Here is a 27,401-nt window from a genome sequence, read left to right as displayed (position 1 = left end):
GTCTTAGCTTTCAAATGAGCTCAACTAATAAGTATTTCAACTATTCTAACTCAATTTTGGTGACATATAGATCTAAAAATCATATCAACATGAACAAAATGCTTATTAACACTGTAAAAAACATATTTTGGGCACTATTGTTTAAAAAAGCGATGCAAGTCTTGCATGAAATATACATTTCGTGGTTTCACGATGTAGAAAATTGAATTATCTATTGATTGAGACGTTTACGACGTGCTATTTATCAATATAAAACAGAATTAACAGTACTTTTTTGGAAAAATGAACAATCACATTTTTAGCAATTTTTAAAACAAATTCTTACGATGAAAATCGCCACAAGTCTTATAAAGAACCCCCACCCCGAAGTATCAATCGTTAGAAAAAAATAGAAAATACCAAATAAACCATTTTTTCACCGAAGCATAGATACTCTAGGGGTTTTGTACATTGAAAAATAAAATATGTCAATTTAAGCGATTTTTCGGTAGGTGTACATATATTGCATAGTTCACAATAAGTTATATCGCAACGTTCGTGGTACCATGATAGAACCTATATATGAGATTTTTACACCTATCCACAGAAAAGATAAGATTGAAGAATATGAAAATACATATTGAACTAAAAACTACTTGACTAGAAACTTGGTCAAGCTCAATACAGCCACATATGTTTGTTTCGTTTCAGACAGGTTTTTTTTTTACATTCTCGGACAGTATCAAATTCAAACGTCGTTTGACAAGTACCCCCCCCCCCCCCTTAAGATCTGGGCTCCTGTTCAATGATATCATAAACAACCTTGGGGTCGCTTAAATATAGTTGAGAGAAGCTTGTTGAATGAAATTATTTTTCTCAGGCCTCCAGGTTATTTCAAAATTTTAACATTGGGGTATTTTTTGGTAGTTACAGTAAGTTTCGAACATTAGACGCTGTTTGTAACTTGGCTCAGTGTCAAATACAATTGTAAAAGTATATATATGGTACCGTTTCCAAGGTGCACTAGCTCCTAGTATACCAATAAATCCATTCGCCTTGAAGAAGTGCGATATATTTTTTTAAAAAAAGGCCGGCTCGAGTATAAAAATGGTGTATTCCGATTGAGTAAACTTAAAGCGAAAATCTGATATTTTGTTTGGTTCTACTCAAACATCTTTACTCCCGTACCGAAACTACTATACCATCCATCTATACTTGAAGGTTTTAAAAATAACTATTTCTGGATATTCAGTTAGAAAAAAAGCTCTTTAAATATCAAATGCCTAAATCACTGATACTATTTAATGTAATAATAATATTGATTTAATATTTTCTTTGAAGAAGCCGCTATTTTTCACTATAAATACCTTCCCGCTGTGAGAAATATGTCCACTTATTTCATATTGTCAGTTCCAACCTGTGGTCTCTTCAGGTGTAAAATTATACTCACCATGAATACGCTAGAAAATGTCATTTTCAGGTGAATCCGGCAATTATTAGATTCTATCTGATCTTAAGAAAGACAATTATGGGTTTGTAGTTGCGACTCAGATCGCTCACCTGAAAACAATACTGTGGCTACGTTTGCTTTGTCACACGTCATTTTAGTCATTTCGCCAAATTTTCCGGTAAACTCAATATGGCATCTTTTTATTTGTTTGATAATTATAGCTGCTTGACCATTGAAGCATACAAACATTTTTTGAGATAATCTTTCCTGCTACAAAGCGTGCATTGATAAAACGGTTGGATATTAAGAAAAAGTTCAATTGGACAGCAAATTAATATACGCCGCCATTCCGTAAAAATCCGTAATCCTAAAATTGCTTTAATTTTTTTTAATTATAGACGTTGGTAGTAGTAGATGATAGATGAACGATTCAGAATCCAATAGATTCTTCACAGACCGAGTTCAATCTTTAACACTATGTTATTATTCCAGTAAAAATTCTAAGAAAGATTGTCATAATTATATAACCATCAAAGTCTTTAAGTATAGAAGGATTTTATTGGAAACGAAAGATTCTCACTTTGTGCTTAACTGGCGGAAGTTATTAAGGTTATCACAAAAGAAGCAATGTAACAATTTCCCGTAGCAAGCCTTTTAACATTCTGGATGAATAATTTCTATGAATTCCTGTACAAATAGAAAATTTCATACATTACTCTTTCTTTTTATTACATTTCCGACCCATTTTGATTCGATAGAAAAGGAAAAACGCTACAACTGTTTCATGGGAAGTATATTTAAGCACTTTTAATTTTTTATGTCGCATCTAACCCAAGTGAATGAGAGCCTGGGTTAAGCCTCCATCCCTTTATTTTTTATTTCATTTTAATCATCGGTCGAGGAGTATATTGCGAAAATTATTTTGTGAAATTTTTTTTTCTAAGAATGTTTATTTCGCTGCTTTTCATTTATTACGGCGAAATCCATAGAAATAAAGTCGTGTCATACACTGTTATCAAAGAGTATATGTGATAATTTTATTTCTACCGTTGAAGTTGTTCATTTTATTTTTCGTAGACAATGCATTTTGCAAAATTCCGTATTTCAACAATTAAAGTCTTAATTTGGGAATTCATAATCATAATATATATAGTGCTAAATAGAAAATGTCATACCTTATGCGCCTGTCCAAAGCTAGGAACTTGAAGTCCAGTGGTTGCCACCGTTAATTTATGTTCATTGTTATTCGATTTAATTTTTTGTGTAGATTAGGTAAATTTTCGTCTTTTATGAATAGCTTCGTATGACTTATTTTGGGACCTTTTACAGCTTGGTCTATTGTATGGGTTTTGGCCCAACATTGAAGACCGTGAGGTGACCTGTAGAAGGTTGATTGTTCATTGCTTGACGTTTGGTTTTGGTGGGTGACTCATACTAAATCTTCTATTTTTATATTGTAGTGCTGAAATCTTACTTTACTTAACTAAACAGTATGTAGTACATCGCTATTGTAACATAATTTGCATGTGAAAACAATTGAACATGTATTACATTGTAACCTGAAACTTAAAGTATGTAACTTTTGTTAAATACAAAAAATACCAGTTTTATATATTGTAAATTTCGATATGCTGTACACGTGTTTCAAGGAGTAACCTCACATCAGCAGCATTAAAAACAAATATGTAGGAAGATCATAATCAAAATATTAGTTGTAAACAAAAAGTATTCATTACCAAAACTATCGAAAGAGGAAGCCAAACCCGTCACCGAGAGGTGATGCCATGTGCAATGCAAGGAATGAAGCCTCGGTGTTTTACGTATTTTAAGATTTGGAATACTGCAAGATTTCATAAATAGGGTAGATAAAATATGATATTATTCGGGGTCAGACAAGTCTGACTACTGGGTTGGTGAATACCCTCGGGGACCTCTTAAAATTATCATAACAAATTAAGCAGAGATACTGGGCATATATTAATATCTTATGAATAATTTTAAAAAAATCAATGTATTTACATTTGAATGGCAATAAAGCGGTAAAAATTGTCTTCTATCTTTTTTTTCGAAAAAGTTGCATATCATAACATTAATGGTACTAATCACCAATATCATGTCAGGTTCATAATGTATAAAAAACGACATGCACAGGTCTAGGTAACTCTACCAAAATTTTTCAAAACAAAAATTAAATTTATATAAATGATAACAATGGTTTTTGAAAACTCAATATGTCTGCGGTTCAATTCTTTCTAATACATGTAAAAATGCAATTTTCTATCCAAAGAGAAGAGTAAAAATTTGATATGCCATAATGATAAAAAAATCTTTTTCAATGTATTCCACTTATTCCCAGAACCATAATCAGTTTCAAGTATACAGTGAAAACTTTTTTTAAACCGAACTCTAAATAATAAGAAAAACTTCCAAACCAGACACCTTTCAAAGTCCCTTTTTATCAATTTAAGTACCAGTCCATAAAAAAATTCAGACACTGCCAATGGTCTGGTGATTAATGGTGCAGAAAAACCCTCCGAACAAAGTTTTTAAAGATAGTGTTTTTCAGTCTACATATGCTATATTTTTACGTAACAATTATCATTTCAGTATTCAGATCTGAATTTTTAAAAAAATTCGTATATTCATCCCCAGTAAAATCAACCAAATGGAACCAAATCAAGAACGATAACTCTTACAAAGTGCCAATTTCTGAACATGTACAATCTACATATTTTTATTACAAAAGAGCAACAACTAAATGAAAACCTAAGACTGGTTATGTGATCAGTAACTGTTTCTGGACAAGAAATAAAACTGAATTTGGTGAGTTTTTGACATGCGTGAATCACCTTCTGTCTGGTTTTAAGAAAGACTGCTACTTAAATGTATTTTTAACCTTTATAAAACGATCACTTGTCTAAACCGAACACCTGTCTAGACCGAACAAATTTTCGGTGAAGACAGTTTTCACAATATTTCAGAAATATTGTTTTGACACCATTTACTAAACGACTTTGAAGTGTCAATTTAATCGGACTATGCTCATTCACCCTAAACGATGTTGCTTGGTGATGACGGCAGATAAACACCTCCTCTAAAAGTTCCTAATTTTCGAACTCCCAAATTTCAGGACCATATAATAACATAGCTTAAACGTATTCAACTGACAACGAATCTTAATTTGCACAATGTCGCACACGATATAAGGATAGGGAAAACTAGATTTTTTTCAGTCGAAAATTTGTCAATATGGAAAGCAACTGGCTATTACTGTACACAATTTAGCGACATTTGAAAAAAAAGATCCACTCCTGACTTGGCATTACAGTGTATCATTCTGTTTAATCCTTAGAAAAAGTTATGAAATAGACAAGGTTTAGTTTTCATATTCATTGAAATTCTTCTTTTTTTAAGCACCGCCTGCTACATAAAACGGACAACTGTCGACAGCAAAAAAATAATTTCCGATATGACTCTCAAGTGACAATGCGAAATAACACCAGACAAAACTTCAACACGACTAGTGCGATTCTGAAGTAGTTCGTAGAATAAAGTTATAATCCGAGAATTGCGCATATTTTCCTACATATTTAACTGTTCTGACTTTATACACTGAAGACTCGACAAATTGTTAATAACTATCGAAAAAAATATACAGTATGTTTAATTAAGACCAAAACGTAAAAATTCTAATCGTTAAATTCTAGAATAAAATTTCAAAAAGTAAGGAGAAACCAGGTTACGTTTATTTCTCGGCGTATCGAGTCAACATATCAAAATTGCAAATTGAGTACTACTCGGCCTTTTCTACTTCATTTAAACCATATGGACTCTCTGGTTAGTTCTTAGTGGCGGAATTGCTTTAATTGCAGTTAGGTTTAAATGCAAGAATGTTCGTTGAAATTGAATATTAAAACAAAGAACATTATGCCACTTCAGCAAAGGCATGATTTTGTTTTAAAGAAAAGCTGCATGTCCGAGCGACTTTTTATTTTTGATCCGCCAATAACAACATGGTAAAGTTGCTAATTAAGACCAATTAAATTGAAAACAAAAAAATCAAGCTCTTAATTAAATCAAGTTAATCTTCATCAAACTTCACAATTATCCATGCACTTTTCTTTTAACATTTCGTGTAGTCACATGCTTTACAATGATAAAAAAGAACACTGCACCATTTCCGTATAATTAATTAAGTACCATACTTAGCCAGCCTCTGTTACTGAAAAAATAAAGATAGTATTTTTAGCTGTAATGTATTTTATGTTTATGAAATATAACTTCTTCCGACTTATTATCAGTCAACCTTATCATTTCCGGAAGCTGACTCGTGTTGGCATCGACATCCGTAAACTGTTGAATAGCAAGGAACACGCAAAATATTAACATCATTGTTGTTCTTGTTTTGTTGATTTTGTCGTCAGAAATTTAAGTTTGATAAGCAAGACAGTCGGCTATTAATTAGTAAAAAAGATATAAAAGAACAAATACACTTTCATTATCACTTGGTTTCATTTAAAATCTCAAATTATGATTTTCCCCAAATTATGATTTTCCTCAAATTGTCTATTCCAATGATTGGTTAGAATTAAACCACTTTTAGGAAAATCTCCCCCGTGTGAGATTTTTTCTGTCCTAAATTTTTTTAGACATGCCATCACTCATAAAACAAAAGAATAGAATAAGAAGTATACATAATATATTAAGCATTTTCGTTTTCATTTTATTTCAATGGCGAATATATATATTTTTAATTACTATAAATTTTTGGTGGTTGTCAATATAAAAACCATCTTTCAAATCCTGCATAATTATAAACAAATAAGAGTAAAATTAAAGAACTAATTTTAAAATTTTTTAATGTTACTTTCGTTTTATTAGTGTTTATATATTCCAAGGACAAATATCACGAAGATCATAATAATTCACTCTAAATCCTTTAATTGACCTGTAAGACTATGTTAAAGAAATATTACCGTTTTCTTTATTGTTTGAATACAATGTTATGGTTACTAATGCGCTCTGTGCTGACAATCTGCAATTGAATGACAGACGACAGGAGGGCGATTTGACCATGACGAAATCTGATTGGCTAAGAAGAATGTAAATTTAATATCTATTCAGAAGAAATTCTTAAGCATAACTTAAACCAATTTTACAGGAAACTTCTGACAGTTCATAAATATTGTCAGAGAATTTAGTGGTTGTATATAAAAGAATTCAAAACGAGTCTTTTAAGGTTTTCGCGGGAACAATTTGTGGATGTTGGAACAATGCGGATGACAGACAATTATGAGTATGGTGACCCCGTACAGGCAGGATATGATGAAAATGTGTCCTCCCCAGATTCACTTGATGGCTCCATCGACAGATACAGATTTACCATGTTAAAGGTAAGAAATAAATCATTAATATTTTTTCATATGTTTATTTAGAGGTACCATTACAAATAGGTGTTTATTTATGTAATTGTAGCATCACTTCATGAAATGATCAAGTTTTGAAAAGTTATCGAAAAATGATATGCTAGAAATGCCTAAATTGGAGTTGAGGAATGCCTTTTTTACCTCTTTTGTTCAACACTTGACTTTATTAGCTTACTACGGATTTTTGAAACACAAATATACTAAAATCAGTACTTGTCACAAAGACTCGTCTGTACTTAGTACTACAAGAAATTGTTAGAAAAAAAATACAGAAAAATTATCACTGTCATGACAGATGAGACAACGCTCCTTCTATTCTCTGTCAATTACAACAAAAGACTTTACAGTGACATCAATACATTTTGACTAAATGCGTTATATGGCTATAAAAGAATCATGCAAGCTACAATTTTGTGTCAATAAAAGAACTGCTTTTACATGAAAATATTATCTTAATTCAATTACAACATGAAATGTCATATTTGGTCAAGAAAAACTTTGGTGTTGTCATTGTGTTTGCTTTTCCACTTTCAAAAATTAAGTTAGAACATTGATTTTGCTTTGAGTGAAAGAATAATATAGTTCTAAGAATTTTTCATACTGCACTGTGATAATAATCATATTTCGCAGATAAATTAAATGGTTGTATTACGAGATTAAGCAAGATAAGTTACTCGTCCTAAATTTTGCTGAAAATTGTCGTTGTAAATGTAATATAAAAAATGGAATTTAGTAATGCAAATGTTATTACATATACCATATAATACCATTTTTATGTAATGTATATACATGTAGGACTTTTTGCGATTAAAGGAGAGACTTTAGTCTGTAAATATATATTTCATTTCAAAGTTAATTACTGTAGCTGTGTTGCAGAACCGCGCAATGAAAACAGAAACTATTTGGTGCAATACTTACACTAGAAGTACTTTAACTGCATACTTGCATTCATTTTGTCGTGAAATTTGAAATTCCATAAACTTGTGCAAATTTCACAGGCACGTTTTCTCGCTTCATTTCTAGGACACATTTGGGTTCTTCGGAAATCACTTAATACAGAAAAAAAATAACGTAAAGCCAGCAAATTGAAGTTTTATGAAAGTAGGGAAAAAATCTAGATATGCTATTCGGTTGCATGCACTTAGGAGATTTGACGCACCGAAATATTTTCCGCTGTATTGTATTTCAGTGCGTGTAAAATATTTTCTAGTGAGTCCTAGGAAGCTTCATTTCCGATATAAGGCATGTCCGTTTTGTTTTCCTCTTTCCATTTCGAGATCACTGTTTCTGCAGCTTTGTGGTGCCCATTAAAACGACATCTTCTATGCGTTTAAAATGTATCTAACCGGAAATACATTACTCGGAAACCTTTGATCCACCCTTAACTTCACTTAAACTTTCCATTTTGAGACTTTCCGAACATCTTAGCTCTTTCTTTCCAATGTCCGTCCATTTAAATGCATATACAAAAAGCATTTAGCAATTTTATCACGATAGAAAGCTACTCTATTAATTTAGGTACCTTTTAAATAATATTTTGCTTTTAAACACTTTTTAAAAACAATTCCTGCTTTCAACCATTTTGACGAGAAATATGACAGACTCCATTAGCAATATTATTTACCGAGTCAAATTTCTGAAATTTCCTTTGGTTATAGTTTTGACAAATTTTATGAGTATCAAAAACATTTGAATACTCTTTGACTGACTTGAAAATTTTAGACCATGCAAGTTGTGTCATTCAAAACTAAACTTTAAAAATATGTCGTGAATAAAATTCTTCATAAGAGAGCTACATGTATTTACTTTTATTATAACCGAAGCTGATAATTTTTATAATTACATTGTTTTTATTATTTTATAAATCACTTATTAAAATATGGATTAAGTAATTTCATTTGCTAAATACACACTTCCATTTATTTTCATTTCTCATATCACAACATAATAAAATGTGTAAAATATTAATTGAATTAAGAAACATAACTTAAGCTACAACATGTTCAAACAACACTTTGGCAGTTTCACCGGGTGGTAAATCGATATCGAGGGGTCCACTACGAAATTTGTCACCCGTTCGTGTTGATCATGGGGATTAATCCCTTAATCTGTCGTTATCAGGAACAAACTTTCCCAATAGGGGGTTCATAACATGATCGCACTTGCAAATAACTATTGTATATGTTTTTGACAGGTGCCCGTTTGAAGGCTTTGTGGTTGTAAAGGGTTGTAATAATAGATATGAATATGATGGAAAGATCAAAACACTTTCTTTTTAACAGCTTCTGATGACTGTTATTACATGTATATAATCACAGAGTAGAAACTATATTTCCCATGCATTCAGATTAGAAATTTCGTAAAGGTATAAGTAGCAGCATGATTACTTTTATAGAGATAAAAACATAATTCATTCAAAAATAATTTAAAATAAAACATTATAGAGACATTTATAAAATTAATCTGAGAATCTAAATCTTGTGCATTTTTTTTAAAACCGAATAAAGATCTTGCAAAAATTAAAATTGAAATAAAAGTGTTGCGCGTTTTTTATGTTTATCATTAGAGCTTTAAATATGTAACTTAATGTCTAAAAAAGCTAAGAAAAATTCAGAGCGCATTTAGGCGCATTTTTAAACATAAAATATTGTTTCTGGTGATCGCGTGCGTTCCGTCTGAGAATTTAATTTGTGAAAATTTTACTTTATTTTTGTGTTGATCATTTTATCTATATTGGAATCAAGTTTTACATTTAGGGTATGGACGCGATTTTAAAACCGTTAGTGAAACATGAAAAACTTAAATATTTTCTGATTTGGTCTATAAATAGGGAAAGCGGTTATAATAAATTGTGCACCCCTGTATTTACAGTTATCAAAGTTAAACATCCAAATTACACACATGGTGCCAAAAGTTACAGTAAATTATATTAATGATACAATAACGACAGAGAGATCAGAAGATAACCCGAAAAGCTGTCATCGGGGTGTTTTATACAACATTCAATCTGGTGGTTCGTTTGTTCCCAGGTTGTTTCTAACACTCAAAACACTTTAACTTTAATGGTTATTAACTGACGAACTTCCAGAAGGCATTTTTATTTTTACATTGACCGCAATTAAATTTTAGTGAAAGGAACGCTAAATTGAAAAAAGAAAAGAAACTGTTTTTATTTTGACATCGTCATCCTTTCTATCTAAATAGTAAAACACAAATTGAAAAATAAAGAAAATCAAAAACAAATAAAACAAAACAAATGAAAACGAAAACAAAAACAAAAAAAAATCAGTAAATCACTCAATATGCATTAGTTTCATCGTGCATGGGATTTAAAACGTTCCTTCAATTAAATTTTAAGAACTTTACCTGCCGCGGCTTTTTGAAGGAGCTATCGTGAAACCCAGAATCTTTTATTGAACTGCTAGATGATAATTGCAGGTGGAAAAGCTGGATTATTATTAAATTTAGACCCTATTATGTCCAGACAGGTCTTAAAGACTAGACTACCGTGTCCAAAGTAAAGTAGTCGTGGTCCAATATAGATGATAACGTCGCATGTCATGCATCAGAATTAGTATACCCGATTTTCTACGTAACTTAAACCATGAATCTTTAAACCTGGTAAACAAAAGTATTCTGGAAATTAAAGATATTTTTAAAACCTTTGTTTTCAGCCGGATGGTGAGGTGTGTTATGGATGTGGCGACCTGATTGTTGACCGGTATTTATTGCGGGTGAATGACCAATCGTACCACATGAACTGTTTGAGGTGTTGTGCATGTCAGGTCGGGCTGGAGCGACAGTCCTCGTGTTACATCAAAGCAAATAACGTATACTGTAAAATGGATTACACGAGGTAAATACAATTCTGTAAACAATGGGAACTGAAATTATTATCTTGAAGTTCGTAGTATCGGCTGTGTACGTTACTCAACAGGCCCTTTGGGCTAGGATATATTTTGAATCCTTTTTATTTTTTCTTTGGGGGGGGGGGGTGGGAGGTGGGGACGATTTTTAGTCCTTTAAATAACAGGATATAGGAATATCTGGACACAGCATAAACATCATTAAAAAGAGGCACAGACAGAATAGTCCAAATATATAAGGCATTTTTAAGGACTAAAACCATCCCCAAATTGTTTATCCCTAGGCTCTGTGTGTTAAACCAGTTTATGTATTTTTAACTATCTAAGTGAGACTATAAAGCAAATTAAAACAATGTAAAAGTTACTCAAATAATTCAAAAACTATTACAAGGATATTTGAAAATGCGAAGAAATGATTTTTTTTCAAACCTCATGCAAAACGTTGAAAAAACAAATTGATTGCCGTGTCGATGTCAAAATGTTTAGACGGGAACCATAAAACGTTATGGTGTATTGATCTACACTGTGAGAACCGATTTGTTCAAGTTGTCACAGTTTTCCTTTCCTCTTTCGAGGGCGGAGTGGGAAATGTGGTTGGGTAGAAATACTTTTCACTAAACAAAAATTCGGTAGAAGTGATGTGAAAGGCTACCAATACCTTTCCTCAACATGACAGAAACATTTGATGTCAATTTTATGTCAAAGCTTTTCTTGCCATTGAAGAATAGTAATATAAAAAAGGTTACGAACAGGCATCAGAGAGGGAGTGAGGGGTCCACAAATTTATAAAGGAGTTTAGAGGGAGGATCATTCCAGAAATTAAAATATTATGGGGGTTTATCCAGTCTATCACTTGCTCGTTTTTGCCCAAAAATTAACATATTTTTCTAATAAAAAGAGAGGTTTTAACCGTGGAACCCCCTTGGATTCGCCAATGGATATACTTCGGCATTTTTTTTTGCACCTGTCCCAGGTCAGGCATTTCTGGCCTCTGTATATATTTTTTGGCTTTCACACTTTCAGTTTTCATGTACTTTTATGTTACTTGAGTATATAGGGGAAACTATTTATCTGTACCTGTATATAATGTTGTTTTTGTGCCAGTTGCAGCCTGTCATGTTGTGTAAGGATGGCCATGGGTGGCCTTGAGCTGATATTTTTCACCCCGGTGGTTTTGTTTTTTCTGTGACAGTAGTTACTAAAACCTAATAAGATCAAACATTTGTTGAGTTCGGTGGCTTTATCCGAGAATCTTTATAAAAGTTAACATTACACTTCTTGTATACTTATGACATTATAAGACTACATGATCAGCTTTTACAACAGATTTCCAAAATAAGTCTACGGAAAATGTATGTATACAGTCTTCGAACAGACGTGTTACACTTGAAACAGACTGCAGCATTTATCCGGTAATATTTCCTGGAATCTTTTGAAGATAAGAAAGACAATGCAACATCCAAACAATTATCGCTGTAATGTGACAATAAAAAAATTCTTTAAAGTGAAACAAGCGGAGCATAACGTCATGATTTCTTCCGAGTCGACAATTGTTGAATATTTGTTTATTGAGAATTTATGTACGGCCCAAGCAATTAATGTCACCGATGGTTAGGACACCCTATTCAAACATGCTTTTCAAGTCTGGAGACAATAAATTCTATCTAAATGTTCATTTAGAATAATTCCCATTACTGTAATTAATTTGAGCACGTTATTTTAACACTGGTAATGCGGTACATTTCTTTTATTTTTGAAATAATAATGACTTTCTTTTGTTTATCTAATACTATCAAATTAGCAGGTCTGTGTGCACTATAAAAGAAGTGTCAAATATTTCATTGTTTTTGAGTTATTTTTTCTTTTCGTTTTCGTTGGTGCAACGCAACGTTATTTTTTTACTCCGAGTATTTTTGCTATGGTACTTAGTATACATGTACTTTGTTAAACATTTCAGGTGTGGATTCGAAAGTTTCTCTGGACTAAAACATAAATATCCTATTTTAATTGAATCGGCATATCAGAACTCCATACATGTATTAATTAGTGTGATACCACAAACTGCTTGAAAATAGTAAATTTTCGCTTAGCTTTGATTATTAGATAATATTTTTCTTTAAATTTTTTGTGGAGCTGGTCATTATAAAACACAATTATAATTTTATATTTTTGGGTATTTGTGAAGAGAATAGGGAAAAAAATATTCGACTAAATAATGTTCAAAATATTTATGCAAGCCCAGTACATATTCTTTAAAGATACGAAAATTGATGAATGTTCTTTTCAATGTAAGGCTTAAAGTTCTCTTTCTATTTAACCTTTCTACATACATTGATGTAATTGGAGTACAGACAAATAAATACGTTCAAAAGTCATTGAAATTCTTCTGTAAACATCAAATCTTACACTCGAATATTGGCAAATTAGCTTCAATTGAACTGGTTAACGGAATTTAGCTAGTAGCTTCATTACGGCAGATACAAATATTCAACATCGATTGGATTTAATTAGGCGGCAAAAAGGATGGCGGTATGAATAAAAGAAATTCAGGGGTGTTACCGGACAGAGTTAATTTCCGAGCACAGATGTCAAGAAAACGTCCGGAGACATTTTTTTATTCGATTTTCATAAGCAGTTTCCGCATACAAACTAGAAACGAGGAATCTGAAATTCCAGTAATTTTCTGGTCAAAACTGTTACAACAGATTGTCAATTGAACATTTTCTACACCAATTTCCGAGAACAATTATCGTTAGATTCGAGATCTCTTCAATTGATAATGTTGAAAACGTCTTTATTAACCTAACATTTTAAAAGGGAGAAAAAATTATTCCAAATTATTTCATCACTTCAAGCTTTCAACCATAAACACTGAAATATGAAGACTTTTACCGATTCCTGCACTTAATAAATAAATTGTCTGGCTTTTTGTCCTTACAAACATGTTTATAAATGACCAGTACAGATCCGTTTTTACCGCTATCGTCTATGACTAGTGAAAGTTAGACAACCTCATTCAACTAAACAAGGTAATTATTAGTTTATTGAAAGAAATATTGTTCTTAGTTCATGAAAAAAGCGAAGTATTAAATATTGCACTGCTTACTTAGTTTTCATTCTGTATACTTTCAGAGAATTTGGTGCAAAATGTTCAAAATGTTTGCGTTCGATTCAGCCAAATGACTGGGTTAGAAAAGCACGCGACAATGTATACCATCTTGCTTGCTTTGCATGTGACAGCTGTAAGCGGCAACTATCGACAGGAGAAGAATTTGCACTTCAAGAAGACCAAGTGCTTTGTAAAACCCATTATGTAGAGTCACTGGAAGGTGGTCCCAACAAAGGTAAGCTTATATTGTTGAATCTTGAAAGCATGGAAATAAAAAAGAAAGAATAAAGAATGGAAAAAGAAGCAAACAACAACAGATATATCTCACCAGGAAGTGACTGGCAATTTTAAAGACAGCTCTAGAAAAGAAATTGCTGTGTTTTATTTGTTCTTGCCTGTTTCCCATGAAATTCGTATATTATTTTCTTCCATTTTCAGATGATTTAAATATGAAATCTAAAACAAAACGAGTTCGGACGACATTTACCGAAGAACAAGTTCAAGTGCTACAGGCCAATTTCCAGTTGGACAGTAACCCGGATGGGCAGGATCTTGAGCGAATCGCACAAATCACTGGACTGAGCAAGCGCGTTACCCAAGTTTGGTTTCAGAATTCTAGGGCAAGGCAAAAGAAGCAACAACAACAGTCTAGGAGCGGGAACTCTAGTCCATCACCTTCATCATCACCATCAAAGATTTCTAGTACGTTTTATTTAACATTGACTTGTATATTGAATGAATACATTTTGTCTGTTAAAACGGGTTTTATCTTTAAATGAGTTGCTGTGACATTGGGGTTGTATTATGGCCATGGGGTGAAACTATTTGATTTCGATAACTGTTTTATTAACGATAAAAACAGATTTCATTTACCGGTGAGCAAAAAACAAATAGAAAAAAATGCATATTTTCTAAATTTAAAGTGCATGCATGTTTCAATTGCTTATGGTGTGTATATTGTATTTGTTTTCCATTGTAGGTCCATCACAGTGGTTGAACAGTTCAGACAGCATACACAGTGACAGTATGTCATACTCAGACTGAGCCTCTATCGATTGTAATGGTTGGTTTTAACTGCATTACATATTCAACTGTACTAAGATCAGCTGATACTTTCTGTGATGATTTTCATCCGTTTACTATGAAAATGTTTGAAAATTTGTTATATTTTCAAACAAACATACGGAATGAGGAATTGTACATTGAAAATGAACATGTAGACTTCCGGTTCTAGTCAGATATCAAGTCACTTAGCTAGTCGTTTTCATTTGTGATACAACTTACTACTGTGAGACCTTCTTGTATGTGCAAGATCCCCGCTTTAGGAAGTTAAGATTTTTGCATAAGATGTGTTTTGGGGTCAAAGGAAAATACTTTAAATTGACATATTATACATATACTTCATTCGAGCTTGTTTGATTCAGACAGGTGATTATAACATTCATCTGGTTTCTGGTTTAGCAGGTTCCACTATATATGGAACAGGGCTGTGCTGCAGATCTTGCCCAGGACGACCATTTAATTGTTGTGTTTTGTCATAATTTATTTCAAATCTGTGTTAAAATGAAACTAAATACTTTTTGATGTTTGCTATGATTACTGTACATATGTCGCCATATTTATTTCACTGTTCACAACAATAATGGAAACTGCTTTGTATGAAATCATAGATATGTGAAAATTGAGGCTAACTCACGCACGGTATACATATAACTTGAAGTTTGTGATTGCTCTACCTATAGTTTACACACACGTGGTTCTTGGAGTCACATCAAAGCAGCTGCATGATAAATTTTATAATGTAATGGGTGCCAACAATCAAAACAATTTTATAGCAAGGCTAGGGAACGCATCCCTCCCACTATTATTATTGTTATACTAATAAAAGTAAGTTGAAGATCAAACGCATCCCTAAATTGTGAATACGTTTCTTAACCGCCACATGCTATATAGTCGAATCATCTATTTCTACAGTGTTCGAAATTGAACTTTTTCTTAAAGACACCGCACCGTGTTTTTTATTCATTTTTCGTACCCAACAAAAATGTTAAATAATTTCAAATTTTAATAATTTGGATTAAATATACATTTTAACGTTGAAAGCCTGAAAAGGATGGGGTATAGATATTTAAAGTCCCGTTTGTGAATGACCAACTAAACAGTTTTCGGAATTCCGTTATCATCCCAGGTGCGGATACCGAAATTTATAAAGAAAAAGGGAGGGTCCAGTCCATCATTGCTATTTTTTTTTTGCCAAAATACCGCACGAAATGAACAATATTTTCCTTCAAAGAGAGGCTTAAAGCATATTTAGAGTTTCTTTTTGTGTACAAGGAACACATATGGGAATACATTTAAACATATTTGTTTTTGTGTTTAAATATGACTAGTAAAATATTTACATTTGTTATGTTTCTAAAAACTGAAATAATAAATATGAATTCAAATGTCTCTTTTTTATTTAAAATATTTTGAAGCGTGAGTGTCCAGTTCTTTTACGTCACAGAAGCTTGGCAAGTTTCTATTACTTATGTCCATCTTTTATAAAAAAAAAGTTTCACTTTATTTGATTTTGGGCTTTTTACAGCTTGCTTTATGGTTTGTGTTATGCCCACCATTAACCTTAGGGTGACATGTAGAATCTTGTTTGTTGCTTGGTATTTGGTGGATGACTGTCTCATTTGCCATTATACCACATCTCCCATTTTTACACTTGTATAAATAACGGTTTGGATGGATTTTAAGTCATAAATTTATAAAAGAGGGGTAGCATCCCATTTTCAAGAATTTAATAAAACTGTGAATAAGAGTAAAACGTAAAAAAATGCGTACATTTTTTTCATAAAACAATCGAAATATATTAAAATAAATAATTCAATCAATCGTTTCAGTATTGGAATACATGGTTAAAGTTGGTAAATTAAAAAGTAATAGTACATCGACTGGTCCCCGGGATAACAATAGACACATTAATTTCCATTCAATATGTTACACATTTGATGAAAGTGATATAAACATTAATAATTTGCATGAACTTGGTTTTAGTATCAAATTACCCAGTTGCTTCTGGGGATACTACATAGAACAGCTCAAGTTCATTACGACAGCTGAATGTATAAATAGCGCGACAAGGGAGATAATTCTCTACAATAGCCATCGGTTACGATATCCCGTTATTTGGATTTTGAAATCAATTCGCGTGATCAGTAGACAACAGGTGTCGTCTGGTAGTAATTCTATATACCAAAATACAGAAATAATATTTTAATCACCGAAAAAAAAATTCTTTTGTGCAGTATTATGGAAGGACTTTTATATGGTAAGTGTCTAAATAATTGTTTCTAATTAGTGGAAGTGGTTTTCGTGGTCAAGCATCTAATAAAGATTACCAATTGCAATTTTTAACGAAAGGAAAATCATAAAGAAATCCACGAATTAAAATCACCATGATTTTTTTCACAAATTCCAAGGGAATATTACCCAGACATCTGAAATCATGTACTCAATGGAGGAAAGCTGATCAGAAAATGTCCTGGCAAATATTTAATAGTAGGAATTGCCTTTGAAAGGTCAATTATAAATTTTTTGCAGTGTTTGTCATTTATCTTTAAATCTTCCAATGCTGTTAATCATTGAAATAGTTCTTATTGCTTATGCAAAGTCTGCATTGATGTTATTTACCAAAAATCAATCATTATAGGAGTTATTGAAAGAATAATTGCCACAATTTTTTGCAGTTATTTTATTTCTTCCGTAGAAAAAGAAATTTTCATGCAATTGATGACTTGGTCCTTTTAACTAAGCTTGCATTTGGGTTCATTAGACCGAAGTCACATAACGAACCTTACAGAAACTATTATTGGTATTGACTCCCCAGTTTTTTTTATCCCAATTTGAGAACAAACAGACTGAAAACAACTTTCATGGTAAGAAATTCTTTTGACTAAAAGAAAAGTCCACTATGTAACGAAGTTGCACAAACTCATTCGTGAATTAATTGTCTTTAGACAGAGTAATCCTATAATACTTTTCTTTGCAGTTTTGCCTTGAAAATTGTAAATGACAGATAAAGAACTTTAATTTCTGTTAACGAAACTATCCTTTTGGCGAAAATCACTAACTTTGACATATTACAGCTTCCGGTTTGTATTTTCGAGAGTCTTAACGCGAATGCAACGAAGGAAAAATTAAAATAATGAGATTATTCTTACACTTTACCATGGCAAATGAAAATCTATATTGTATGAACATTTTATGATTATTAATCTTCAGAGGAGTTATTTTTCTTTGAAATTTTGAAATTTACAAGTCAGCCCCTTTTGTGCCATTTAAAAACTTATTAATTTTCCCGTGCGAAGGAGTTTTATCCAAGATTCCTTTTTTGACTATAGCTAAGAGTTTTCAGGTGAGCGATACTGGATCCTTCGAGCACACCATGTAAAACATAAAACAAAACAAAACAAAACAATAATGAAATAAAATAGAAAAGATCAATGTTTTTTACAATTAAAATCTTGAAACAAAACGAATTAAAAGAGAGATAGTTTTCATACTAATTTTGAACAGTAAGGATCGTTAAAAGATGGCAAATGCTGCTTTGGACCTGGTGCTGAACAGACAAAGATCGGAGACTGGACAGAAAGGCATAGAACCTAGATTCAGTTTCTTTTACGGTAAAATCTCTTAAAACAATAACAAATGCAGATAGCATTTTTTTCAGGACGTGTAATTGACACAGAATCAATGATCAGATCAAACTGCTATTTAATCCTCTGCTATGATTGACTGGTCAATGCTACACGCAATGCATAAATTAGCGTTGGAATATAATTCTTTACATAGAAATATAATAAATTGTAAATTATTCCTTATGTCTATGTTTAAAATATAATTATAATGAAAAATAATAATGAATCTTTAAGAGTACATACCATAAAAGTAAACAAGATCGTATACTTGAGACTGCTTTTTCTATAATAAATAGAAACTTAGGATGAAATTAATGTCAGCTAAATATCAGTGAGTTGGCCCAATGCGAGTGAACATTCCTTATTTAATCTTAACAGCGTTTCTTTTTTTAAAAATGTATATAAAATGAAATTACAGGAAACAAATACGACTCTCTTGTCCATCTGAAGAAAAACCTCATTGGTGGTAGTAAACCGAAGGTCGCTACTCCTATGGTCGTCACTAAAATAGAACAATACAAGATGGAGCATCCAACCATGTTTGCATGGGAGATTAAAGAAAGACTTGTCAGAGAAGGTTAGAACTAAACATTAAGCAATGATAAAAATTTAGTAATATAATTAATTATCATAACTGCCACCAGAAAGTTATATCTACTGTCGACAGTTATTTATTTTTACATTCATCAGGTGACGCGTTTGAATAACTAAGTATTCCAATAATCTTTTCAAATTCGTATATTCTCCTAATTTTTAAATAAAATGGCATTCTGCTATGCAAAGTCAGGAAGCAACCTTTTTTTCAAATGTGAACTCGTAAAGAGTAGGGATTAACGCAGAGGCATTTGTTTCATTAACAAAAGAGTGGTCGCCTCCTCTTCCTTACCTAAAGAGGTGTGACCATCATTTTTTTTTATATGAAACAAATGCATGTTTATATAACTTTTCAACTGTAAACACAATAATATCACTTTCTGTCAATTAAGCATTTAGTTAAACCTAAATAGATAATTATCATAGTTGACCATGATATAAGTTTCATATTTTACCAGGATATATTGAAAACAAATTTTACTATATGCTTCTTCTGCAAAATTAGAATTGAACAGCTGACAGTAGTAGAAAGAGATTTTTACCTAACACTTTGGTGATGGTGATCGTGTGTAGATTGCATGTTTTTTTTTCGTTTGTATGTTTATTTTTTCAACAATTAGAACATGTGCTAATTATCAATACATGCATTTTTTTCAATTGCACGATGTCTTTTAATAAACAGTTACAACGAGATGAGGACAAGTTTATGTGAATGCTTGATTTAATACAATTATACCCGACTTTCGTCCTGAAAGATTATAAATATTAACGATTCTTAGAGTTCAGCAGATTCAATTGGTGACGTCTGTTGATAGGTATATGTGATGCTAACAACGTTCCAAGTGTCAGTTCTATTAACCGAGTTTTGAGAAATCGTGCTGCTGAAAAAGCAGCGTTTGACTACAGCAGATATCTCACTATCCCCGGGGCCTTCCAGAACTTCCACGTGCCATTCCAACATATCTGGAGCACTGTTATACCAAGACCTATTGCTATGACACCAACGACGACGACGACGCAGCCTGAACAGAAACATGGTAAGATAGAATATCTGAAGATAGCAGCTGAGTATGGAAAACAAATTCACCATTTACATTAGTGTCTCGAAATATTAATGGCACTCCCTGAAAATTGTAAAGGAAATTTAAAGCAAGTATACGAAATTATTTCAGTCAACTTGGAATTGATACAAGTTACTATTACGTGTACCTAAACAAAATTCATCATTTGCTATTGTGGTTTTTTTAAGGTAGAATTGAATAACCGCCAATATTAGATATTAGTATGTATCGATGACTGACGTTATTTGGAATCTTATGTGCTTTTATGTTTAGTATTTTTAAGTAACGAATTTGAAGTATATTTTGTCATTTCAAGAACCAAAAAAACTCGGAAAGCCCAACCTCGCAGCACTGTGTACCGAAAGAATGAGGAGAAATCGAACAACATTTTCACCATTACAGCTAGATACACTGGAAAGGGCATTCGAACAGACCAAATATCCAGGGGTTAATGTTAGAGAAGACCTGGCAAGCAAAACGGGGTTATCTGAAGCTAGAGTGCAGGTTTGTTACATTTTCTAACATTAAATCAGGATATTTGTGTTTACAACGTCTTTTGGTGAAAAGTATGAAATTCAAAGGTATTTGTAAGAAAAAATAAGAAAATCACAATTCCAAACAGCACAGTCCCATATGTTCCAAGTAATGTATAACGTAACGTTTGCTTTATCCCAGAGCTCAAGGGGTTGGAATTCCTTCACTATATACATTGTTTCATACCGCAACGAGGATGGTACTAGTATCCAAACCATGAATGGGCTGTTAAATATTGTCACTTTAATTGATTATGTTTTGCTTAACAGTGTAGTGGTGGAGCCCAAGAAACTATTTACTAAGAACTCTGTAATGTGATCCAATATTGTGTATTCAACACATTGAGTACTCAGATATGACCAATGCACATATTCACATGCACTGGAACAAACCATCAAGTTGAGGAATTCCCCCCCCCCAACCTAAAAGAACCAGGTCTCTATGGTTGCCCTAGGAGGTATTAAGTTGACCTGAAAAATATCAATTACCTTTTTCGCCTGAATGACGTTCAGCACATAATTTACAGTTGACATGCATGCAAAACATAAATTGTAAAATGAGTTTTCTTTTTATTCCCTCAACGTATGAGGTTGGAATTCCACCCAACCAAACTCCAAGGATAGCACCACTATGGAAAAGAACTTGCCAGCCAACTTCAAATATTGCTGATGTAAGGATGATTTTGCTCGATGTGTAGGTCACATCTAGCCTGGAATTCCTCTGACCATGCAACCTTCCATTTATTTGGATGTTGATTAACCTGGTATATCAATATTCAAATAAAAAAGAGGAGAGTTGCACGGTCAGATGAAAATCGGACTTAGGGGCCATTTTTTTTAAGGGTGAGGTCTGACCAAGAAAATCAGAATGGATGAATCCCAGGGGCGTAGCTAGGCCTGTTTTAGTTGTACGCAAAATTACGGCGAGGGGTCTTTGTGGGGGGGGGGGGGTCGCTCAAGGCCCCCAGTGAATCCGGCAAGGCAAAGCCCTGAGGGAAACTCCTGACTTTTAACGATTTTGGAGCCAGTTTTTCAGAGTCTATACTACGTTCATGGTATGCATATGTGATAAATAACCTTTATTTCATCTTTAAAATGTGTGTTTTTATTTTTGTTACTTTTTCCGAAAGTATGCAAGTGCGTATTTGCGTATAGGCAGCTACGCCCGTGAATCCAGACTTTAATTTGTTCATTATGGCCATACTTTTGTCTAAAATTTACCTAATTTTTCTTAAAAAAAAACGACCCCAGAATCCTTGCCTACGATCCGCCACTGTAGTTCCATTAAAGAAATTGGATGTTTTGTGGTACCACAGTGTCACACTTCCTTCCCCTTGAAATCGTGCATGTCGGGGAGGAGGGGCTATAGGGTCATAGGAAATTCAGACTATATTTATTTATTTCCTGGTTTGGACAGTTCATGTGGTAATTATGTAAAATGAATGTCGACTTCACATCCCGGTATAAACCATACCATGGTAGACACATTTAAAAATCAACCAATTGGATTTTGTTCTGTTTTGGTTTTTTTGTGGGGGGTCCAATTGTTTGTTTGTTTGTTTGTTGGGGTTTAACGTCCGAGCAGCAATATTTCAGCTATATTCGGACGATGAACATGAAATTGATGATAAAATGAACATGAAATGATGATATACTGAAAAAGGGATGGAACACAAGGACAATGGGGTCGACAAACTTTGATTGCCACTGGAAATAGGGAGAGGTGGGTAGGGTCGGGCAATTAAGCCTCCTGTGGCGAAGCCCTATGGTTCCTACTCCGGGAGAATACCACAGTAGGGTTCTTTAACGTGCGAGGAACGTGGCACCTTTCCCAACACGTTGCACCACTATGGTTTGTGGTCAGGTTTTCCGTATTATAGCCTGACAACCCCAACATGTAACACGCCAGGGGTACCCCATTCCACCACCTGGGGCACACATCCCAGTCGCTCTGTGGGCAGAGCACCCTAGCCCCCGGCTAGGGTTCTGAGCACTTTTTAGTCGCCTTCTACGACAAGCTTAGCGCTGCTGCAGGCCTATTCTTTTAACACCCGGACCTGCACGGGGGGGGGGGGTCCAATTGTGTTCAAACTTTATTGTAAAAGGATCACTGGCTCTTTCTGAAATCAGCACAGCATTCTTAAAGATGTTTTTGCTACTTTCAGGTATGGTTTTCAAATAGGAGGGCAAAGTTAAGACGCAGTGAAAGAATTGGATTCCTACAAAAATCATCGTTGAGTTTAATGAGCGGATATTACACCGGTTCAAAACCATTTACTGCCGCAAAAGGATACAAAGAAACAATTACAAAGGGAGATAACCCAGTTTCTGAACAGCTGTTTAGAGATGATAGAAGTGAACATTCTGACACAGAGGATGAACGACTGAAAATTGATGAGGATAGAGAGGAAAGTGATATCGAAGTTGATATTTGATCATGAAATATTTCTAACAGACAAAATATAAAATTCTATCTAAGATATCTGAAATTAATAAAAGAAAGAAGAAAACTTTTTTGTCCAAACTAATTAAGAAAATATGTATCTGTTTATACTGGCAAATTTCCCATAAAGGTTCTTGTCTGTGTCATGAGATATTGTAGAAATTTTATTCCTAAAATTTACCAAGACTGGAATCTAATTCGAGTTGATGGTTTATCAAAGATATTTATGACTTCAGGTCAGGTCTCGATTCAAATGTTTTCCACTAGAAAAAGTTAAATAGAATTAGGGATATATAATACAAACCTATTATACATCCCTGATAGCAATCATTGTCTCACATGTTAAACCATCAGATACAAATTATCAGATAACCCTACCACACTAGTTTCAACTAAAATAGTGGCTGCAAAAATACATTTTCTTCATATTTGAAACAACATAACTATGAACCACATAATATGATGTTTTCAACATTTATTGGAACTTTGGATGTAGGTTGCACAAGAAATCAAACAGTTTTAAAGTTTATCTTTTTAGCTGCAAACATACTGATACAATGAAAAAACACCTACCAAATAAATGTGCAACATGTTACCATAAAATCTAGACAATACTGTGAAAGCATCATTGTTCGTGGTGTACCAATTTTTTGGGTTTTTATTGGTTCATTAAACCACAACAAAAAAGGAAATTAACCAATCATTTGTATGATGAAGTTGTCAAATCCACAAATTCAAGAATCTACAAACTGTTGATTTTCCCCTAAACCATGAAAATTGGTACCCACGAATAAAAGTACTTTCACAGTAGTCGAGTTATAAATACAGAATACTTGTGAACCATTGTATTTAATATTTTTTGTGTGAATTCATCAAAATTGCCTGTAAATACTGGTAAATACACCAATGTTTATGCAAGTAATTCTGTTCACAACAAAGTAAAAAGGATTGATAAACAGACAGTTGCCTAAATGTACATTCACCAAATTGTTTATCCCATAGCCAATTATAATTGAGGGGCTTAATTTTAAACAATTTGGATATTAATATCCTAAACTTTCCTAGGTCATTCTCAATACATGTACATGTACAAGAGACACTGAAAAAGGTTTGACTGTTTTCCTGCTCTCATATTTTGTATATATATTTTTTTGGTGCTGATTTCACAACATCAAATGTTTAAAGGAATGTTCTGTTAGAAAAATATCAGAGTAGGAATCGTCAGACAGCTCAACATATTTGTCTTCCTTGAAAGAGTAACTTTACATGTACCTGTACATACATTTTGTACAGTACAATAATAATAAACCATTAGACAAAAAACTTGTCCATGAAATATCACATACAACTAATGGCTAATGGTCTTGAATCATACAGACATCTATAATTTCCTATCAAGCTTAGAACAAATGGAACAAACCTAGTATGATTATGAAATTTATGTTGGAAATTAAAATGTTTACAAAAATTCAAAACTGAAAGCATACTATATGTGTAGTGGATTTATAAGAAGGGAAAAATGGTAAAATCCAATGTACACGACTTTGTCAAAGGTAAAGTTTGTAGTTCATAGAGAAAAATATATGTACATAGCATTTAATCAGGATTAAAACAAAATCAAACTATTTCTTACAAATAAGATGAGGTATATAAAACAAAGGTAGCTGAGCAAGAAAAAAGGGGAATAACTCATATCTACTGATTATTTTTAAAGACCAAGAAACAACTTAAATATTAAGTACCACTGTCAAATTTATCATGCTTCGAAATTAAAATTATCCAATTTATGTAGTTACTGATGTTTACATGACGTTTTAGTCTGCATTGAAGTTTCCTTCCTTCACATTTTCATAGGAAATACCGCATCAAAGTAAATAAATTGACCGATCAAGTGCAAAAAATAGATTTTTTTGTCTTACAAAATTCTACTGTAACTGAAGTCTAAAAAACTTTTTTCACACGTTTAGACCTTCAAAACTGCATTGTGCATAATACATAAATGCGCACTATACACACCAAAGTATGGTAGTGTTCCAGCCAGTAAATTAGGACAAAATGATACATAATCATTGCAAAGTGCTTGATTAAAATATACAAATGTAGCATCAAGAGGGTAAACTTAATAAAGTACCAGTAAAATATTGTTAAATCATTTTCTTTGTAGCCAACTCAAGTAGAATTATATTTAAGAACTGATTGATTAATTCGACCATAGATTTTAAATATAACTGAAGTAATTTTTCATGTTTCTCTTAACAATAGTGCACTTGGATGATGTAGAAATTGTATATTTTTTCTCAGGCTGGAACACTGGAACTACATGCACATATGTCTGGTGTACATGTACTCCAAGACTAGACAATGAAATGTAGTAACCAATTTATTTTTGTGAGTACAATGTACATATATTTTCCTTCTCAAGGATACAAATTTAATTTTGCTGCTATTTTATGGCTAACACATATTCCATATTTGCATCATTTCTTCCTTGCAAAATTATCAAAATTGTTAAGTTGCTTTACATTATATACAACCTTTTAATTAGATGTTTGACATGCTCTGATTAATACAAGTTGTAGCAGCACAAAAACTGGTGCCATTGACTCAGAACTTGAGATAATTTTTGTCCTATTTAACTTCTGACAGAGTAAAATCTTGAACACAAACAACAAAGTAAGATATAACATTGAAGATAAAAATCTTATCACTGCCGACCTTAGGTTTTCATCCTTTACCATACGAATGAACACAATCATACAAAAGTAACAATTCAGGCCATCAGCAATAAACAGTGGTGTGAAAACTGACCACCATGATATGATTACTGCTTCTTCATACTTCAATACAGCAAGGATAGAGAATGCCATAAGTGAAACAAGATGCATCCATAGTTCAAATGCTGTCATTCCAAGCCATTGTACGATCTCGTTTAATGTAAATAACATCTTCTGTCTTCAACTAGTGCAGTACAGGCTGTGAGTTTTAATTACATGCTAAAGTTCTTACTTTTGTGATTAAAAGGCCAAAGATAATATTGATGTCATTTTCTGTTCTTCCATAATCTGTTGAAGACTGAAAAGAAAATAAATATTCAAAATTTGCAATCAGTTACACATTTTAAGCCCACCTTATAATGGTAAGCTGAAAAATTAATTTAAAATTTAAGAAGATTGACTTATACAATAACATTGATTTTTTTTCTAATAGTACATGTATCTGGTTTTCATCAGAATATATGTACATGTATGTAAGGAATTTGAGCCTTGTCAATATCCTACATGTACATATATGTATGTCAAAACAAATGACTCAAAATCTTTCTGTCAGAAGAAATACAATGTACATGTATATGCAATTCGGATGTGACTACTGGTATATGAACTTTTGACCCAGAGGCACATCACATATTCCTGTTGGTCAAGACATCAGCATACATGTACATGTATAACAACACAATGATGCATTACCAATAAAGTAAAATGTAATATGAGTACAAATACAATGTAGCTCCATCTTCAATAAGCAATGTTTAAAATTACAGAAGAAACAATTTCAACAACTTTTCTCCCTAAAGAATTGAGAGAAAAAAATGTTTCTATCACCTTGAATACATATGTGCTGTACTAAAACAGGAGCATCCATTACAATTTATACTAAATGTTCCTGGCTAAGGTTTTAGAGAAACAGGTTGGAAAATAGTCCTGAAATTAGGGTTACGCCCCAATTTGGGCTTCTATATGTACATTGTATATGTTTTTTTACCCATTATAAAAATGAAAAGTTAATTGAAATATTGTTAAAAAGTGGGAATGTTTATGCTATCTTGAGTAACCTTTGCAAAGGAAGTATATTATTACATATCTGTATATTCATTACTTCAAAAGTTGCAGAGTTATATGCAACATTTCATTTTCAAGGCCTGCAACTTTTTAGTCATTAGATATCAACATTAAAAGTGTACCTTCCAGGTATACCTACTTCATAAAAAAAATTTCACATACAGTCCCACTTTCCTTACTACAGACTTGGACTATACATTACATGTGGAAATGTTATTAACCATATGCTACATTAATGCGGAATTTGTAATTCAGAAATTTTCCACATTACGCAATTTTAAAGATACAGTGTGTCGTTATAATGCATTGGGCTGTCTCCATAAACCCCTACTCTATTAATTTGACATAAAGAATTTACTTCCTTGTAAATAATCAGTCAGTGTGACGACGATCATTAGAAATCTCTTTTTTAA

General features: G+C 32.6%; 2 protein-coding genes and 1 long non-coding RNA gene across 4 annotated transcripts; 2 read left to right on the top strand and 1 right to left on the bottom strand.

The window, feature by feature from the left end:
- Positions 1-6,647: 6,647 nt before the first annotated feature.
- Positions 6,648-16,173, top strand: LOC148611604 (LIM/homeobox protein Awh-like). Its single transcript, XM_088595302.1, has 5 exons — positions 6,648-6,822; positions 10,530-10,711; positions 13,854-14,065; positions 14,269-14,532; positions 14,810-16,173. Exons 1-5 carry the CDS (start codon positions 6,703-6,705, stop codon positions 14,872-14,874), a joined length of 843 nt encoding a protein of 280 aa, XP_088451428.1. The 5' UTR covers positions 6,648-6,702; the 3' UTR covers positions 14,875-16,173.
- Positions 16,174-16,965: 792 nt separating this feature from the next.
- LOC148611603 (paired box protein Pax-6-like) lies at positions 16,966-23,216 on the top strand. 2 transcript variants are annotated; one of them, XM_088592310.1, is made up of 6 exons: positions 16,966-17,149; positions 18,397-18,503; positions 18,937-19,095; positions 19,928-20,149; positions 20,490-20,677; positions 22,872-23,216. In XM_088592310.1, the coding sequence occupies exons 2-6, from the start codon at positions 18,413-18,415 to the stop codon at positions 23,139-23,141; spliced, it is 930 nt and encodes a 309-aa protein (XP_088448436.1). In that variant the 5' UTR covers positions 16,966-17,149; positions 18,397-18,412; the 3' UTR covers positions 23,142-23,216. The 2 variants fall into 2 exon arrangements, with proteins under 2 accessions (XP_088448436.1, XP_088448435.1); XM_088592309.1 differs by lacking the exon at positions 16,966-17,149 and having other exon boundaries at positions 18,361-18,503.
- Positions 23,217-23,607: 391 nt separating this feature from the next.
- Positions 23,608-27,388, bottom strand: LOC148611602 (uncharacterized). The gene is made up of 2 exons (XR_015924159.1): positions 27,128-27,388; positions 23,608-26,221 (listed from the first exon to the last, which is right to left on the bottom strand). It is a non-coding gene; the product is annotated as an uncharacterized LOC148611602 (long non-coding RNA).
- Between the last annotated feature and the right edge of the window lie 13 nt (positions 27,389-27,401).

The sequence above is a fragment of the Perna viridis genome, chromosome 7 (genome assembly GCF_037379345.1).
Source record: "Perna viridis isolate PV_CMFRI_1.1 ecotype Kerala chromosome 7, ASM3737934v1, whole genome shotgun sequence".
Taxonomy (NCBI): Eukaryota; Metazoa; Mollusca; class Bivalvia; order Mytilida; family Mytilidae; genus Perna; species Perna viridis.
The sequence above is the reverse complement of the archived record's forward strand: the minus strand, read 5'-3'. Positions and strand labels throughout refer to the sequence as shown.